The sequence below is a fragment of the Octodon degus genome, unplaced genomic scaffold (genome assembly GCF_000260255.1).
Source record: "Octodon degus isolate 3935 unplaced genomic scaffold, OctDeg1.0 scaffold00139, whole genome shotgun sequence".
In the NCBI taxonomy this organism is placed as follows: Eukaryota; Metazoa; Chordata; class Mammalia; order Rodentia; family Octodontidae; genus Octodon; species Octodon degus.
In genome coordinates, this window is record NW_004524715.1 from 6,834,789 (window position 1) to 6,854,788 (window position 20,000).

Consider the following 20,000-nt stretch of genomic DNA (forward strand, 5'->3'; position numbering starts at 1 on the left):
GGCCCCGCCCCGCCCTCCCCTCGAGCAGGAGTGAGTGCGCAAGTAGGACTTTTCGGGCGGCTGCGGGCAGCGGGGGTGTGGGCCGAGCAGAGGGGGCGCGGGCCGCAGCACCCGGGCGCAGCCCTCCGCTGGAGAGGCGAGAGCAGGCGGTCCCGGGCCGGAGGCCGCCAAGGCGAGGTGCTGGACGGGCGGGGACCGGTGGGGGGCAGCAGACCGCAGCCGCTCGCCCGGCCCGCCCCCGGAGCCTCCTCTTGCCCCGCGGCACCCGCCCCCCTCCCGCGCGTCTCTTTTGGTTTCGACCTGCCGACTGGGCGGGGCCGTGGGGACGCCATTCCCACAATGCTCTGGGGCGTGCCGCCGCCGTCGCTGCCGTCGCTGCCGCCTCCGCTGCCGCTAGTGGAAGAAGATGGCGGAAGGCGGAGCGGCGGATCTGGAAACCCAGCGTTCAGACATCGCCACGCTGCTCAAGACCTCGCTCCGCAAAGGGGACACCTGGTAGGTGAAAGGGGTGGAAGTGGCCGCGGTTGCCCGAGGGCGGCGGAGACCCGGCCGGGAAGTGCGGGCTGGTGTCTTTCGCTAGTGACAGGTGCGGGCAGGTCCGGCGGCGGCCGTGTTGGGCAGCGCGATTTGGGGGCAAAGGTTGGACCGGGAAGAGGGCCGGCGGGGCTTGTGGTGTGTGGGTGCTTGCCGCGAGGCGTGCACGGAGGGGCGGCGGCGGCGGCGGCGGCGGCTCCTCCTCGTGCGGGCTCTCCGTCCCCGTTCCTCCCCGAGTGCCGCTCCCACCTCCGGCCTTCCCCAAGGATAAGCCGCGGCGCTTCGCCTGGGGTCTGCACTGTTCTGACAGGTCCTGGACCCCGGCTTCTTCAGGTCACCCACGCTTTACTCCAGTCATTTCCTCTCCCGGCATTGTCGGCATCCGAGTTCCCCATTCGGATTCTCGGAGGCTTCCGGGACTCGGGCTGCAGGATGTTTGCGGTCGGTACTACACAGGAGGTGTGTTAGGGCTCCGCTTAAGAGAAAAAGAAACCTTAATTTTTAGCTCGTCCAAAGGAGGGAGAGGAGTAAGGGGCCTTAGGCTGCTGAGAGGTACCACGTGGTTCTTGTGCTTCGGTGGAGATTTGGTAGAAGCCGGAGGCGTTTCTGTTAGAATTGCATCCCTTCCCTCCTGTTTGAAAGATAAAGTAGGCCTGCAAAAAGTAGATAAGTCCACTTGAGGCTGCTGAAGTATTTGCAAATGTTCGAACTCGTAAAATATGAAGGCTATACTACACTTAAAATACTGAAGGAATTATGAGGACATTTGAATACTTGTCAACCTAAGTAAGTGACATCCAGAATAATTGAAAATATGTGAACGTGTGACAGAATGTACTGTGCTTTGGGAGGATTATGTGCCCCAGTCTTTATTATAATAAAACACTTTTCATTTCTCACTGTCACCATAACACTGTTATGTTCTGTACAGAGGATTTTGGCTTTTGCAGAAGTGTGGACCTGAGGTATTTCAGTTTTTGAGTTTTAACTTTCAAGATGACCTTAAGTCAAGAACATTTAAGTCATTGCACCTGAGTTACTTGTCTATATAATGGGCAGTAACAATTATAATATGGGGTGCTTAACCTTGATTCAACTAAATATTCTAAAATATTAGATATTTATGAAATACTAAGCTTTAGGCACCTTTTCATCACTACCTATTCTGACAAGATGCCGTAATGAAATAATTTTCAGTTAAACTAATGGGTGGCAGACTTGGGACTTGAACTTAAGTATACTTTGATCTGAATCTTAGTACTGTTATCTACTTTGTTAAGCCACATACTATGTTTCTATCACAAAAATCTTTAAGCGTGTAAATACACACTTGTTGCATTACAGCCAAGAATAGGATCTTCAAATAACTTAGGAATTGTCATTATTCATATTGCAGTGTCCCTAAGATGTTTATTACTGAGAATTGGGCATTTTCTAGGAGGGATATGTTTACCTTGGCCTCAGGATTTTTAAAGATTAAATCAGGCCAGGTTCTCTTATTGTCTGTTAAACAACATTTAAAATTTTTAATTCTCCCAGCCTGTAACACCTCATGAAAATAAAAACATGCATATCCATTTTAACATAAGTTAAAATATGGATATTGTTTCTCAAATGCTATCTTTGTATGCATAGCATTGACTACAGTTTAATAGAAGCTGTATGTGTATTATGGACATTAAACTTTTTGAAGTTTGGTATTTTTCAGATCAGTGTATTTTTGCCTTTTAGCAAGGTTACTGTAAATCATTTTAAAGAGTTAACTATTTTAAAAGGAAGTCCATATTTGAATCATTTTAGAGCCTTTTTTTAGTAGAAAGGAGACTCAGGACATAGATAACAGCAGAATGTGCAAGTTTTATTCCCACATTGATTTTTTTTTAAGGAGAAAAATTGCAGGAACAAAATACTATTGTAGAAACCAATTTGGTTTACACATTAGTTGTCATTTTACTTGCAAATTGGCAGGTGAAACTTATCTAAAAGAAAAAATAGTGTAAAGCAAAAATTTAATTCAGAATTTTAAGGAGAATAACTTAACAAGTACAAATTTGATAATGAACTCATGAATACGGAACTGATAAGGATATTTAATAATTTAAATTTGGGGCTCATTTTTGAAACAAAGATTTCTAATTTCAGATTTTTTTTAATTTTATTTATGTGTGTGTGTGTGTGTGTGTGTGGCCAGCTCAACCCACCAGGGGGCGGGGCTGGCTGGCATGTGGTGCTGGGGGATTGAACTGCTGTCTCTGTGCTTTGCTAAGCTTGTTCTAAGTAGGTGCTTTAGACCACTGAGCCATCTCACCAGCCCCTCAGATGTCTTTAAAAGTTTTTTAATGTCTTTTTAAAATTAGTCTTCTGTGGGTATTTTTACAAATCCTGTTTCATAGCTGAAACGGCATATTCAGATGAACATTGTCTTGGCATATTCATATAACCGTTTTAGAAAGAGTGGACTATTAAGAAAATATGATGGGTTTACCATAGATTTATTCTTGGTCACTTAATACAGATGTTTGCAGTCAGAAATCAATGAATTAAATGGAATCAATTAGTTAATTAGCTCTTGAGCACCTTGGAGGTAAGAATTTTCTCAAACTCAAATACCTAGTCAAATACAGAGATTGATTTTAGTCTGCATGGGTAGTAGAGTTTCTGTTTATTTGCAAGCAGCAGGTGACTTGTCTAGAAATTTTTTAGAGTTGAAGGTAGATTATACAAGTCTGAAATAAAGAGGAAAATGCGTCTCAATATACTCAATACTAGACTTTATAGTGAGAAGTAAATAAGTAGACATGTAGTTACACAGGACTTCTTAAAAAGGTGAGATAGGAAAGTAACATCTGTACAGGGAAGAAAGTGGGAGTCTCCACGCTTCTGTTGATCTGTGTTTCAGTTCTGCTAACAGTCAGAAAAACATGAACAAAATTTAGTATTTAGAAACTATAAAAAGGATTAAGAAACAAAATTATCTTAGAATGAGAAAAGACAACTTTTCAGATGCATGATGGTTTTTCTGATGAGGCAAAAAAACTTTGCTTAGTTTTCATGCTTGATTACGTGTTAGTATGTTAGAAAGCTATATAAGTAATGACAGTTAAATGAATGAATTACAACGGAAGTTATGGGCTGTGACTATTCTCTTTGGAAATCTCTTTGAAAATAGACCTATTGTGAATTAATAGGTAACTATAAATCATCAAAATCACTACTTCGTTTCTCCCATTTTCACTGTTATTCATCTATAAATCATTTTAGTAACTGGGAGAGCAGTGTAAGTGTTTAGAGTTATATAAGAGGTCTGTATTTTTGTTTTAGTAAATTTCTAAAGAATCTGATTAATGAAGTTTTAGGCAGGAGACATTGATTTTAGTTTTTAGAACATTCCATTTGGCTGTTTTACTTAGACTTTAAGGCTTTATGTGGTTTCATATGTTAGTGACACTACTGGAAAATCTTAAAATCACAAAATTGTTAATGTTACGAGATGCTGTTAGTTAACATGAACTCCAAAGCATTTTTGATTGCTAAAAGAAATCTGTTAAAATTAATTTTTAATTGTGTCAGGATGTTTACCACCAAATAAGGTACACAGATAGCATTTACAGAAAACGAAGCCAAAAAGCAAAGCATAAAATACTGGTAAATTGCTGCAAATTAGGATCAAAATAGTGACATTATAAAGTATTTTTCACGTTTTGGTTGTTTAAAAATGTAGAAATGTTTTATTGCTTATTTGTTTTCTTTTTTTGTAAATTTGTTAGTGAATCCAGGATTGATGTACCCTCTTTAGCCAAGAAGATCCAAAGCTAGCCACTAATTTTGTTTTTGTTTTTGTGATATGCAGGCTTCATTTTTCATATACATTTTTCCATTAGCATTTGAAAAGTACTAAGTGATACTTTTATAAAATGATAAGAAAAATTTAGTTTGTCGAGTTTAAACTAAAATTTAGTTTTAATACTGCTATGATCTGCAGTATTACAATCAGTAGCATTATTTGTCTTATTTACTCATTTCAGTCTAGGGGACTAGTACCATTATTTATTTATATTTGACAGAACAGAAATCTAGGCTCACAGAGGTGTTTACACAGTAGTACAGCTGGAATTTGACCCTAAGTTGTCCCCATTTTTAGTTCATGCCCTTAAATCACTGTCCCAAACTGCCTCTTAAAGATTCATTTAAAATAGTTTCACTTTGGGGAAAAAAAGGACTTTTCCTTTTAAATGTAGTCTACTTTATATTTAGCAGCAGAATTCTACCATTTTATCCCACACTTGTCTCTTGTGACTATTCAGTTTAGATATGATGGAATATGTGGAAAATCTTAACATCTTGCTGAATATGTAGAACAAATGTCATCTTTATTCAGAAACACATTTAAACAAGAATCTGGAATCATTTACTGTTGATCTTTTGAATTTTTAAAATCAGTAACTTGAGGGCTGGCGAGATAGCTCAGCTGTCTAAGCACCTGCCTGGCAAGCGCAAGGACTGGGGTTCAATCTCTGCAACCTAGGGTACGTGGTGTTGGCCATCAAAACCAGGTTTGGTGGTGCATGCTTGTAATCCCAGCACTGGGGCAGCTGAGATAGGAGAATCACTACCGATCTGAGCTGCATAGACCCTGTACCAAATATATACATACGTACATACACACAGATTTTTTTTAAAAAAAAATTAGTAACAAAAAAAAAATTAGTAATGTAAGCTTTTATTGTTTTACAAAATAATATATCAAATAGTAAGATCCTGAAGGGTATTTTGTTTTAATCTTTTGTCCATATTTAGAAAGTATTGTTTACCTGTAAATGACAGATATAATGAAGTGTTCTTTTTTTTTTCTTTTAAATGTATTTGGTTGTTGCAGGGTCTCCCTATGCAGCTCAGACTCATGGTGATCATTCTGTTTTCAGCCTCCCCAGTACTGGGATTACAGGCATGCACCACTATCGCTGGACTTTGGCCAGCCCAGCCTACCCTAGGGGCACAGCTGGCATGCCAGGGATCAAACCTCAGTCCCTGCACTTGCCTAAACTTGCCTAAGCAGGTGCTTTAATCTACTGAGCTATTTCACCGGCCCCTGAAGTGTTCTTTCTGAACTGTGAATCCATAGAACTAGCCAGCATAAAAACCACTAATATTAGTGTTTGATATTTTTTACCAACAATTCTTTAATGAATTTTGAAGTCAAGGAATATGTTTAAGGTAGTGGAATATACAAGCATTTTGCCTTTTTAGTGTCTTCCTAAAAAGCTGACAGTCCTGGTAGCGTCACCATTAATAGAACATTTTTACTTAGTTATTGAATATGTCCACTCATGAGTTTAGAGCAGTTTTCTTTTTGGTACCGGGTACAAACTCAGGACCTTGCACTTTCCTCATTTTGAAATCACTTTTTTTTTTTTTTTTTGGCGGAACCAGGGATTGAACTCAGACCCTTAAGCTCTTATTCTGTTGAACCATTTCCCCGGCCCCCATTTTTATTATTAAGCTATGATTATTGGCAAAAATGAGTTGATAGCTTCCAGTGTATTGGCCAATGAAGGAGGGGAAGTTGGAGAACAACTGATAAAGGTTTATTATGTGTACTGATTTGATCATCAACTCAGCGATCTGAAGTGCCTGCTTAGGCAAGCTTAGGCAGAGCTCAGGGACTGTGGTTCAATCCCTAGCACCGCATGTGGCACCAGCCTCAACCCCAGGGCAGGCTGAGCCAGCCACAAAAAAAAGAGATACACATATGTACACACATACAAACATACATTCTTTTTTCCCCCTTTTTCATTTATGTATTTGGTACAAGGTCTCAATATACAGTTCAGACTCATAGTGATTCTCCTGTCTAAGCCTCCCCAGTGCTGGGATTACAGGCATGCGCCACCACACCTGGACTCTGTGGCCAGCCAGAATGGCATGTGGTGTTGGGGTTCGGACCCTGGTCCCTGCACTTGCAGGCACTTAGTCTGCTGAGCTGTCTCATCAGCCCTTTTGAATGGATTTTAAATTGAACTTTTCTATTGTAAGAAGAGATGTAGTTACTACCAGACAACTGGGTATGGTGTACAAAATTATTGCCCATTTATAATCTCAAGAGCTTTTTCAACATATGTGAAAAAAATGCTACTGTTCTCATTTGCAAACACAGAAACTGAGGTTGCAGAATTATATACTTGGTCAGTGGTTCAGCATTTTACAATACACTTTTACCTGACCTGCCTTCATGTGAGGATAGAGCCACATCAAGAGTATGAGAGCAGTTGTTTTGTTTTAGTTTTGTTTTGTTTTTTTAAGAGATGAGTACTTAACAGCATTAAAGTCAAAAACTGACACCTTGTCCTACTGGACAAACACCACTTTCATCTGTTATCTTTATAACGAATCCATAGAATTTTCTGCATCTTCTTTGTTTAGCTTTACTTCTTTGCAGTGATACAGGTGACATTTCCAATTCTTTACTGGCTTTATACATCATTCCTGTTTTTTAAATAATTCATCTTATTGACTTCTCACTTTTACTTCACACATAGCTCGATTAGTTTCTATAAAATCAGTCTTTATAATCCCATCTGTAATTCTATAGCCCTTCCACTTCACTTTTTGAAAATTGTACACATAACAATATGTTTCTTATGCATTTAGTACAGGCTCTCACTACACAGCTTGGATTCAGAGTGATCCTCCTGTTTTCAGCCCCCTCAGCACTGGGATTACAGACATGCATGACACCACACCGGGTCTCGGTGGCCGGCTCAGCCCACATTAATATATAATATATAATATATAATATATAATATATAATATATAATATATAATATATAATATATAATATATAATCTTTACTGAGGTATAATTTACATGTCATACAATTCACCCACTTAAGTAGACAATCCTCTGGGTTTCAATTTTAGTATATGTGCTGCCGAAGCGAGCACTCCTCTGGGTTTCAGTATATTCACTAAGTTGTGTAACTGTTGTCACATTAAATTCAGGAATATTTTCATCATCCTGAAAAGGAATCCCATACCTATATATCACTCACCTTCAATTTCCCCCCTAGACTCTACTACTCTGGTCAACTACACTTGTACTTTCTGTCTTCCTATTTGCTTATTCTGGGTATTACATTATTTAAGTGTAATTATATAATTTTGTAATTTTTGTGTGCATTCTTTCACTTAGCATAGTATTTTCAGGTTCATCATATTGTAACATGTATCAACTATTTTTGACAACTATTCATGTTTAATTATGTACCCATGGGATGATGGACATTTTGGTTTCTAATTTTTGACTATTATAACTATGAACATCCATGTGTAGGTTTTCATTTGTCTTGCATATATACCTAATTGGGATTGTTAAGTCTGTGGTTAATTTTTTGAGGTGCTGTGGCACTGTTTTCTGAACAGCATTTTACATTACCTGTAATGGTGGTATATGAGGGCTCCAGTATTTGTACACCTTTTTTACTTCCTTGTATTTCTTTCATTATAGTTGTCATTAAGTGGATGTGACATTAAGATTTTAATTTATATTTCTCTGATAATTAAGGATGTTGAGCCTCTTTTCATCTGCTTAGTGACCATTTATATGTCTTCCTTGGGTGTCTTTTTGGCTCCTTTGCCAAATTTTAAGATTTGGTTTTTATTAAATTGTAAGAATTCTTTTTTTTTTTTTTTTTTTTTTTTTTTTTTGCGGTACTGAGGATTGAACTCAGGACCCTGTGCTTGCCAGGCAAGTGCTTATTCTACTGAGCTATCTCCCCAGACCCAAGAATTCTTTATACTAGATACAAATCACTTGTCAAATAGATGTTGTGAAAAAACTTGTACTACCTATGGGTTTTCTTTTCATTTTATTGATAGTGTCTATTGTCCACTGAAGCAGTTTTCATTTTAATGCAGTCCAGTGTATTTTTTTTTCTTTGTCATTTTTGCATTGTGTGTCATTACTAAGAAGGTTTTGTCTAACTTAAGATCATGAAGATTTATTTCTATACTTTCACAAGTTTTATAGTTTTAACTGACATTTTGGTCTGTGATTTCAATGAGTTAATTTTGGTAGGCCAATTTCATTTGTCTGCTTGTGGATATCCACTTCTCTTGTGGAGTTGTCATGGCACCCTGGTAAAAAAAAATCAGTCAATTGTAAAAGTAAGTTCTATTCCATCAATATATATGTCTGTCTTTATGTCAGTGTCACACTAGCTTAACTACTGTAGATGTGTAGAAAGTTTTGAAATTGGAAGTATTGAGCCCTCTAGAAGGTGCTTTTCCATGTTTGTTTTGATTTCTACATATGCTAGTTTATGTTACTTGAAATGCTATTTTGTAGTATTCTTAAATTGTTAATACTTCGTTAGCCCTTATATATAGTCTCCTATTTTAACAAGTTGTCTTTTTACTTCTCAGGAAATATCTACCCCTTTATGTCTTAGAGATATCTAGTATGGTAATATTCACTCAGTGAAAGTTGTATGTCATTTAATGTATGTATCTTTTATTTCTAAACCTCATGCCCCAAAGGCATAAACACTACATTATTATAAACATATAGGTGAGTGTGTTAATTATAAAAAAGACATTTACAGTATTTCTATGGAAGGAGGTAGGGCAGCAACCTTAGCAGCTGAAAAGGAGTAGCAGCCAGGCATGGTGGCATGCGGTAATCCCAACACTCAGGAGGCTGAGGCAGGGTGCAACTTCTGTACCAGTCTGGGCTACAAAGTGAGCTCAAGTCCATCCTAAAGTACATAGCAAGACTTGTCTCAAAAAGACAAAAAAGCATCCTAAATTAATCCTAAAAGTGAAAAAAGTCATGCACTATTTAGATGTTTAAAAAATTACCATTTTGTTTTTGTAAGTACAGTTATGTAAGAAAAATATACAGTTTTGGAATGATAAATGCAAGGTTCAGGTTAAGAATTTCTATAGAGGGCTGTGGGGGAGCCTATATTTGTATTTGTAGCAATTTTCTTTAGCTACTTTTTTTTTTAATTTATGTATTTGGTACAGGGTCTCACTATGCAGCTCAGACTTGTAGTGATCCTCCTGTGTTCAGCCTCAGCGATTGGTAACCATACTTGGTAGCGAGCTCAGCATGTCCTGCGGGCAAGGCCAGCGCAGTGTGCAGGACCAGGGATCAAACCTTGGTCTCTGCACTTGCCAAAGCAGGCACTTAGTCTGCTGAGTAATCTTGCCCTCTTTAGCTACATTTTGATACTATGTACATGGATCTTCTTCATGTATGTCTGCGTATGATAATACAGTAAGTTGATTGTAGGTGCTTTCGTTTGGAAGAAATCCTAATTTTTCTTAGTGTTGTTTCTTCTTTTTTTCCTACTTGTCTTCTTTCACTTCTTCCTTGCTTCACTCTTTCCCTCTTCAGTTCTTCCAAGTATGGAAAAGTTAGCTCAGGAAATTAATATAGTAAAGGTCAAACATTATCATATTCTCTTCTTGCTTCATAAATGTTTATTTGAACTTATATGTCACATATAGTTACAGAATGTTTTTAGTATGGAGGGGTGTCTCAGTTACTTTTTACTGGTTGCTGGGACAAAATATACCCAACTTCCAAACTTAAGGAAGGAAAGGTTTATTTAGCTCAGTTTTTGGAGGTTTCAGTCTATACTCCACTGGCTCCCAGGCAAAGTGACATATGGCAGAGAGGAGCAGTTCATGGCGGCAGAAAACAGCAAAGAGTAAAGGGAAGGGTAGCAGCTGCTGCTTCTAGCTGTGCTCTCTCCCCTACTTATATTTATAAACAAGCTACTCTGGGGCAGGGGGTGTAGAACTCACACAGTGTCCATGCCCTCCTCTTGTACAGAATGAGGATGTTTACAAACTAAGAATCCTAGTTCTCTGCTGAGTCACTTAATTAAACTTCTAAACTTCTGAAGTTGACACAGTGTATCAACCAGTACAATCCACCCCTTGTCAACTTGGCAACCAGACATGTCCTTAAACCAGTTTCTAGGTACATAGACATGCTTATTAACATTTTACAATGTGAGCCTTGTATTACATTAGAAACATGGCATTTTGCCCCTGGGCACCCTCCCAAAGACTCATGCACATTCCTTTATGCAAAAGGCATTTTAGTCCATCTCTACGAGTTGTCTAAGTCCTGACAGTTTCAGCATTGCTGAAAAATCCAAGTCCCAAGTCTCCTCCAAGGTCTAAGGCAAACATTTAGTTGTGAGCCCTTGTACAAATGAAAAGTTAAACACTTCCAGCATTCAAAGGCATAGGATAAACATTGCCTTTCCAAAAGGTACACACAGCAGGATACAAACCACTGGGACCAAAACAAGTCCAAAATCCAGAAGGGCAAACATTAAGTCCTGTAGTTCCATGTAGAACATCCAGGTAAATCTGTAAGGAGTTGAGAGTTCCAAAAGCTTTACATGGCTCTACAGCACTTCTGCTGGTAGCTCCCATGGCTTCTGTCCTAGGCCGACTTTGCTCCCTCCTTGCAGTTTTCCTCAGATGATCCACATTCCTGGCTTTTTCAAACTCTGAGGTTTCCACTGAATAGGTTTCTCACAGATTTATACAATGTCCTCTCAGGGGCACATTGCCTGGCCTCCCAAGCCTTCTGAAATCTAGGTGGATGCCTTCTTAACCTCCGAACTCCTCCATTCTGAATGCACCTAAAACCAGCGCCATGTGGTTGATGCCAAGATCTGCTGCCAGCTGGAGCAATAGCCAGGCTTTCTTCTTTCTTGGCTGTAGGGGTTGAGTGCCTAGATTGCTGAGCACTCTGATCCTGATTCCTAGGAACAAATTCTGTATGCCGCCACCATTCTGGAACCTGGTGTGGCTGCTGCCTCCATCTGGAACATAGGCTCTGCAGCTTTCTCCTCAAAGCAGAGTCCCTCACCTTTATTCTGAGGCTGCAAAGGGTGAGAACCTGCCACCACCTGTGAGGCCCTCAGGACATCTTTTCTATTCTTTTCCTCCTGAGCAATGGAGAGCTTAGCTCTGTCTTTGTAGTCCATAGCCTTCTTGGCGCTTCTTTTCTGGCCAAACTTACAGCATTTTAAATCATCCCCACTGGGCTCTTTGCTTTTGACTCTCAACCTATATCTGATTAAAAGCCCCCAACAATAGCTGTGCCACTGCTTCAACATTCAACTGCCTTGAGATTTCTTTTGCAGGATTAACTAGTCTATTTTGCTTAAACTCTGTCTCAGGCAGAGTCTCTGGACAGTAGCAAAATGCAGACAAACATTCTGCTTAAGCCATAATACAAATTATCTGCAGTCCCACCCATGCAGTCCTTCCTCCTAGCAGAAACCTCCCTAGCCTGGTCTTTACAGGCAGGCTTTCTATTAGCTTTCTGATCTTTTGAGCCATGATCAGAATCTCCCATACAGAAGAGCCGGAGGCGTTCTAGTAGTTTGCTAGTAGGCAACATCTCCAAGCCTTTCCTGTCTCTTCCCATAAGCCAAGGTAGTCACATCAACAACCCCACTCCTCTTCTACCAAAATCTAAGTTACTTTTTACTCATTGCTGGGACAAAATACCCAACTCCCAAACTTTTTTTTTTTGGCTGAACCGGGGATTGAATTCAGGCCCTTGCACTTGCCAGGAAAGCACTTAATTCTACTGAGCTATCTCCCCATCCCCTCAACTCCCAAACTTAAGGAAGGAAAGGTTTATTTAGCTCAGTTTGTGGAGGTTTCAGTCTATACTCGGCTGGCTTCCAGGCAGAGTGGCACATGGCAGAGAGCAGCAGTTCATGGCAGCAGAAAACAGCAAAGAGTAAAGGGAAGGGTAGCAGCTGCTGCTTCTAGCCAGCTTCTCTCTCTTACTTATAAATAAGCTATCCTGGGGCTGTAGGACTCAGTGTCCATGCCCTCCTCTTGCACAGGATGAGGATGTTTACAAACTAAGAATCCTAGTTCTCTGCTGAGTCACTTAATTAAACTTCTAAACTTCTCAAGTTGACACAATGCATCAGTCAGTACAAGAGGCATACGTATTTCTGATATCATTGATTATATATGTATTTTAGATGAAAAATTAAAAATATTGTAACATGGCCTCCTTAGGTTTTTTGTCTTAGTTGAGATCTAAAAAGAGGTCATAAAATTAGTTCTTGCTACCTAATGGAGCTAATATGTGCAGAGCAAAAAATAGGTTAGAACTGCTAGAAATCTGAAAATTAAGATAAAAAGAGAAGGTAAACCAGGTTGTTGGTTTATTTGAAAGCAATTCATTATCTTTATGTACTGAAACTGAAATTCTGAGTTTTAGTGGTATTTTTAAAAATTTACTGAAATTTCAGTGAAATATCTGAGTTACAATAACTTAAAATACTAGGTACTGTTAAATATCTCCTCAATGTTAAGCCTCGTGTTACATTATCACCATTCAGATGTAGTTTAGACATTTCATTAAGTGGGGAATTAGATGAGTAAAGTAGCATGGAGAATTTTCTTGTTGTTAATTTTGTGTGAGATAATTATAAATATTTTTCAGAGGGTAAATGTGCTGTTGTGTATTCTTGTGAAAGAATGGCTATGTTTACTCTGTAGAGTGAACAAGATTTAAAACATACTTTTGTAAATATTAGGCAGTTAAGCAAGAACATTTTTCTGAAACTTAACAGAATAAACATCTTCAAAATAAATACATATTTGTATTTTATATTTATATTCATTATCTCTGAGATTTCCTAAGCCCTCTTATTGGGATTTCTTTATGCTGCTTTTAAACTCTTACTAGATCTAGGGCTATTTCAGATTCATTTACTTATTCCTGTGTGTCTTAAATTTGCCTCTAGCGTATATATAAAACCACCAAAACACTTCTGAAATTCTGTCCTACCTCCTGTCTCTGTCTCAAGTGGGGGAGGCACTGACTTTTTTGTTTTTTATGATGGCTGTACTCTATTTGAAGACTGTTAAAATGGACCCCAAAGTCCCCAATTCCTCTAGAGCTGTGGGAAACTATTTTGTTTAGGTAACGATACAGAGTTCTTAAGACCTTCAAAATATTTAATACCAAAAATTTCTTTTGAAGTGCTCTTAATAAAAAAAACTAAAAAGAACAAAAAAGTACTCTTAAGGTAACTTTACCGTGAGCTTTTTAAGTGTTCCACATATGTTTGATCTTCCTAACTTAGTAATCTTAGGAAATATTCCCAGTGATTGTCATGAAATGTACATCAAATCGTCTCTCTGCCATGTTAAAAATCTTTCTCAATAATTTCCAGTGTATTTTAGTTACTTGCTCATCACAGAGACATAATACCTGACATAAATTAAAGGAGCAGGGATTTATAGAGGTTTGTAGTGATTTCAGTCCACAGTCTCCCAGCTCCAAGGCTAGGAGGCATGGCAGAGGAGAGGCAGCTCATTGCATGGCTGTGGGACGCAGAGAGACATGAAGGGAAGAGGGAGGGCTAGGCCCTTGTAGGCCACACATTTGCAGTAGTCCACCTCCTCTGGGCTTCGCTTGCCGACATCACATTTAATATAAACTCATTAGTGAACTAATCCACTGATTTCATGCGCCTATGATCCAGTCACCTCCCCAAGGCCCCACCTATGAGACTTGGGGGGACATCTAGATAGAAGCCATAAGAGAGTGCACTTAGGATAAAATCCTTATTACTGTTTTTTTAGGTACTTAAAAATCATATAGTGTGACTTGGTCTGCTTCTACCAATAGTGTTTAATATTTTGATTTTCTTTCTCATACACTGAAACTATTCAGTTCCTCCAACATAAAATTTCTGAAAGTCCTAGCCCTAGCATATGATCTTTCAATTTCAGTAGCTTTTCTTCATACTTTTCCTGGAATCATTTCCATTTAGATGCTAAAATGTTACATTTCAGGAAGATTTTCCTTTATCTAAATAGTGCCCCTATTGTATGCTTTCATAGTTCCCCATTCCTTTCATTCACAACACAATATGTTATTATATACTGTATCTTGATTATTTCTCTGTCTGACTCTGAATTCTATTAATAAAGGAAAACTATCTGTTTTGCTAAACATCTTATGTGGATGAGCACATGCATAGTAGGCCTTCAAAATTTTTGACTGAATGAATTCCAATTAAGATAAACAATATAAGGGTTTCATTACCACTGAACTTGTTTAAGGCTTCACAGTGAATGAGAATCTACTTAAGTCTGATTTCAGGAGATAACATCAAAAATTTTTTATTAGTACATATTAGTAGTACATGATGATTATATTTATCATGATCATTTGTACATATCCATAACAAATTTTAATTTTACATCTTCCATTTCTCCCTCCTTACTACTGTATTTTGGTCCCCTGCCCATTCACAGATCTATGTACATGATATTTTCCAATTCTTATCATCCCCTTTCCCTCTCTAGCCCCTCCATGTCTTCATCCCCTCCCATTTGAAAGTGATGTCTCTAATTTCTTATTTTGAGTTTCTCATGTAAGTGTCTGATTTATGCCACTTAATACTATGGTCCTCAGGGTGCATTCATTTACCTACAAGCGACTGGACTTTATTCTTTATGGGAGGGTAGTATCCCATTGTATATAAATAGTATATTTTCCTTATTCATCTGTTGATGGGCATATAGGCCATTTCCAAGACTTACTTATTACGAATTGCGCTGCTATAAACATGAGTATGCCATGTATCACTGTATTATGGTGCCTTTAACTCTTGTGGTTATACTGGTTTACATTCTCACCAACAATGTAGAACGGTTCTCTTTTCTCCAAGCCTTGCCAACATTTATTATTACTATATTTGATGTTTTTTGTTAAAATTAACACGATTTTATTAAAGGTAGGAAAGAAAAGAGATTGCAGAGCAAGAACTTTCATGCAAGGAAGAATAGTAGCAAAAACTCACTGTGCTTTTTCTGTTACCCATTCTTCAGGCTGACATTAGGTCCATGCTATCCTATTGAAAACTTGCTCAAGTTTTCATGAGAAATCCATCTGCACATGTGTCCTGGGATTTTGCAGCAAACAGGTCGCACCTTCTTTCTCAGCCAGCGTTGCCACACTCTAGCCTCCTGTCTCGTTTCCCCCAGAGTGACACATTTCTCCATATTTTTTTAATGAGACAATGACAGAGTGGAAGTCTGTCTTCTATTGCTTCTTCTGCCTGAAGAGGCTGTAAACCCTACCTACTGGGGATTATATCAGTGGTGAGCTGAGAGAAGTAGTTGGGGTCATCTGCCCTGGGTGGCACATTTTGGGGGCAGTTTTATTGGTCAAAAGGAAAATTATATTGTAACAATGTACTCTTACAACAGCTAAGATTCCAGTCCGTTGAATTTTAATTTTCTACTTTAACATTGTAGGTTACTGTAATTTTTCTTTAATATTTGTAAAAAGTCATCTACATTTTCTCTATACTTATTTTAATTTTCTAATTTTTTAAAATTTTCTATGTAAATAGATCAGTATATTCAGGTATGTTGAAGGGCAGCAAATTGAAAGACTGCCCTGAGTGGGAGGGCAGCAAATTGAAGAATTACCCCATGTGACATGAAATGTAGCTACACCCCTGGATTATGTACTTTGCAACTATCTTGGGATGTTGTAGCTCACTGGCTGGGCTGAAGAGATAAAAGTGCTAAAAGACGATGAACAAAGAATTAGTGACCACTGAATTGCCTGTTTTGGTGGGAGAAAGAATGTCTATGATTATATTGAGGATATAGAACCCAAATAAGAGGAAAAGGTCAGATTTCAATGCTTCTTGTGGAGGACAAAGGCTGACATGGAAGGTTAGATAAACTATTGAGAACCATAACCTTAGCAAGATTACTCATATAATGGATCTAACTAAAAACAGCCTCAGTACATGTACCTATTTAAGATTGATAAATTAACATCATTAATGACTCTGCTTATCTGGACCTAGAGCTTTCTGAAGAGGAGCATCAGGTCTTCCAGAGGTTCTCCGCAATCGCTTTCTTCTTAGTCCTGTAAAAATTCTAGTGACTATTTCCTATGTAGAATTTTTATTGTTTGTCATTAAATTTCTTAAAGAAGTGGAGATTCAGGAACTGTTTTGAGGGTGCCTACTCTTGCATCCCTATCAGCCTTTTTGATTTCCCAGGGAGATCTTTTGTGAGGACTCATTATTGTTCTCTTGGTGCACCCTGGGGAGAAATGGTGGCAGGAATGAGAAGATAGACAAAAAGACAAGAGCTGGGTTCAGGTGGAGGTCTGTTTGCCTGGAGGGCAAAGGACCCAGAGAACCACATTCTAAATTACGGGGCATTTATTTTTACCTTTGCAAAGTTAGTATCACAACACATAAGATTGCCTAGCCACTGATGACCAGAATTGTCCAGGCAGGATACTTACTTTTCTCAAGACTGAGGTAGTAGGTACTGTAGCCTTGCCCTGCCCTCACATACATGACCAATTTCCCATTTCAGCTGCTCCCGACAGACTCTTAGATATGTCTGTTTGGGATCCTTTGCAATAAATGACGGTGACCTGCTTAAGAAGACAGACTACTTTTAGAAGTTGTAGAATGACGTGCTTATGTTTTATAGATGATTGCTTATTAGTCAGCAAGGTCCTTCTCTCCAGATAGTTGGATAGGCATGTAATGCACTAGGAAGGCATATTTGTGGGCCAGGGAGGTACAGCTCAGCAATGTAAGCATCTGCCAGGCAAGCGCAAGGTCTTCAGTTTGATCCCTGATACAAAAAATAAGAAATAATGAAATAATCATATTGGAGTCTGTATAGATAGTTTACTTTTTGCCTTTTCTCAAGAAGGGCTATGAGCTCTGCTTTTTGAGCAGAGATCCATGGTGGAGGTTGGCTTTAGTGGCCTATTTTGAACTGACAGCTATATAACCTGTCTTTTGATACCTTTCTTGGACAAAGTTACTTTTTTCAGCGAACCATACCTCTTCATGGTCTTAGAGGGGCAGGTCACTGATGTCCTGCCTGCTTGCATAAGTCTGGGAGATCACTTGTTCACAAAAGTAGTTAACTTCTAGGCCTGAAGGCATTAGAGAAGTGGTATTAAGCATAATGCAAGTTTATATAATAACCTCAGTGTTATCTAAGTGCTAGCATTACCTGATATTTAGCAAGCCATTCCCATTAACCTCAAGTAGCTTTTTGTTTCCGGAATAATTGTGACTTGATGGGGAGTCCAGACTTCTAACCTCTGTTGTAAGGTTAATATTATTCTCATAGCTGCAGTGCCTACTTCTTTCAGACAAGTTGCTCATCCAGAAGCCATTCCATCTAACTTTGAAAAATATGCCACTGGGTGCGGTTCTCTTCCTAGCCTCACACAGAAAGCAATTCCTTTCTTCGGATATGTAGAGGAAGAAGAGTTTTCTTATGTCAAGTTTCCTCACCGCTGAAGCCAGAGTAAGGGCATGTTTAATTTCTATAAAAAACATTGTCAACTTTCTTACTTCCTCTGGAGGAGAGAGCATTGAAGGGGAACTGAGGAACTGACAAGGCTGCACAAGGCCATATTTGAGAAACCTGTCTGAGCTTTCAGTTAAGAAATAAGCTGTGGTCTTTCAGTTTTGTAACTACTGGCATATCTAAATTTGCCCTACCAGGTATTCTATTATACCACATAACAAGATCACCTGTTGGCTAATTTGGTCAAGGACACTTACTGTAGTCCCAACAGGTAAATCCATTTTGGCCTTTGCCAGAATTTGAGAATTGTCTCTAATTCTACTAGTAAATTTCTTCTTTTTCTTTTTTCTGATTACTGAAATTTTATTTTTCAAACATTACAGATATTTAAGAAGTACCAACATAAGGTGTTATAGGGGAGGTTGAGAAGCCCCACTTTGTGCTGATGGCAAGCCTGCATAAATTTCTTCTTAATAAGGGAGTAGGACACTGTGGGACAATGAGAAACTCATGGTTAAACATTTGGCCTTTAAAAGAGATGTATCAGAGCAAGAATAAAAAATCTTTAACTATAGGTTTCTCAACCCCAACTATGGCTGTAATCATAGAGGTAGGTTTTCCAAAGAACAAAGTCAAAACTGAATGAAGTAAATTAAATTAGTTTATCCATGACATCCAACATTGCTAGGCTTCCACATAAGAGAGTAATATCTGTGGACAAGGACATTGTAGGGTCCTTCAGTGGTCACTTAATTGTCAGAGCAGGATCTGAGAGTTTTGGCTGGCCTAGTCCCTCTCTGGGAGCAGGGACCCTGGGTCTACACTTTATGTATTTGAAACACCAGTTCTTTCCTTGATTAGTTTTGGGTTTTCCCTTAGCTGATTTAGGTGAGTTTAAAGCATTGCCAATTTCAACACCTGTAATCTTAGCCTTTCTCTTTTGACCGTCTTCCAGATCTTGATTGTTGTACAAAGGAAAGGCCATGTCCAGCAATTAAGTCACAGATGTCTGGGAATCCATTTGATGTTTCTTCATGAAACAGATGGGAAAGGCGCATACCCCCCTTAGAGATAGGTGGGGATTTGAGGATATGATTATTGAAGATAGCTTTCCCTGTCTGAAGGACCATGTTGAATACCAGGTTTCTGGGCTTTTCCTAAGACAAAGATTCACAGAAGCCTAGACATAAGGGATTGCAGCCCATCTTCTGGGTTTTTGTGGGGTGTTTTTTTTAATCATTATTATTATTAATTTTATTGAGAAACAGCAATGAGACAGTTTCAAAACCAATTGATAGGACAGTTTCAATAATTAATTCATTGCATATTATTGTCTTCATAGTGATTATTCATAGTACAAGATGTAGACATGTTGTCCTGTCCAAACACTATTAGTACAAATCTTTCTTCTCATTGAATTAAGAGAAGGTAGTTGTATATCTATCCTGTATATCCAGATACAAAATGGTCCTTCATTTGTATCCTCTTTTTTTGTTTAGTTTTGTCAGAGATGGGTATTCCATTGCCATTTAAATATTGTAGGTGCGTGAATTCAGCAGAATAATCCAATATAGTCCAGTAGTCCATAATAGTACTGGGTTATCCATAGGACTAGCAATGTCAGAAGTTGTTCATCTTCTGTTTTAAGTAGAAACAGTTAAACTGAAAAATAGTCTCACTGTTTATTTTAAATGTATTTAGGACAGGGTCTGCAGGTTCTCACTATGTAGATCAGACTCATCAGTGCTGTCCTGTTTTCAACCTCCCAAGCACTGAGTTTACAGGCATGCATCACCATGCCCAGTCTCAATCACTCTCAGCACACCCCAGGGGCGGGGCAGGCAGGCACTCTGGGATCAAACCCAGCAGCTGCACTCTGTCTAAGCAAGTGCTGTAGTCCATTCTCACAATTTAAACTGCCATCCCATACCTCTCTCTTGCCTACTTTATACCAAACCCAAACCATGTTGCCATAGTAGATAAGCTGCTCTTTTTTAAATCGGTAGGGTCAAACCTTCCCTTCCCACTTAGCAAGGATGCAGCCTAGTGGTGAAGTTGGTGAAATCTGCACTGGCTGGTTCATGTGGA

At 38.9% G+C, this 20,000-nt stretch overlaps 1 protein-coding gene across 2 annotated transcripts in view; it reads left to right on the forward strand.

Moving 5' to 3' along the window:
• Nucleotides 1-251: 251 nt before the first annotated feature.
• The window catches only part of Usp15 (ubiquitin specific peptidase 15), a 124,500-nt gene continuing 104,751 nt past the window's right edge, over nucleotides 252-20,000 (forward strand). Inside the window, exon 1 of one of the 2 annotated variants that reach the window (XM_004641637.3) lies at nucleotides 252-495. In XM_004641637.3, the coding sequence (XP_004641694.1) occupies nucleotides 407-495 (89 nt within the window). In that variant the 5' untranslated portion in view covers nucleotides 252-406. The remainder of the gene's footprint in view (nucleotides 496-20,000) is intronic. The other variant, XM_004641636.3, reaches the window with a different exon arrangement.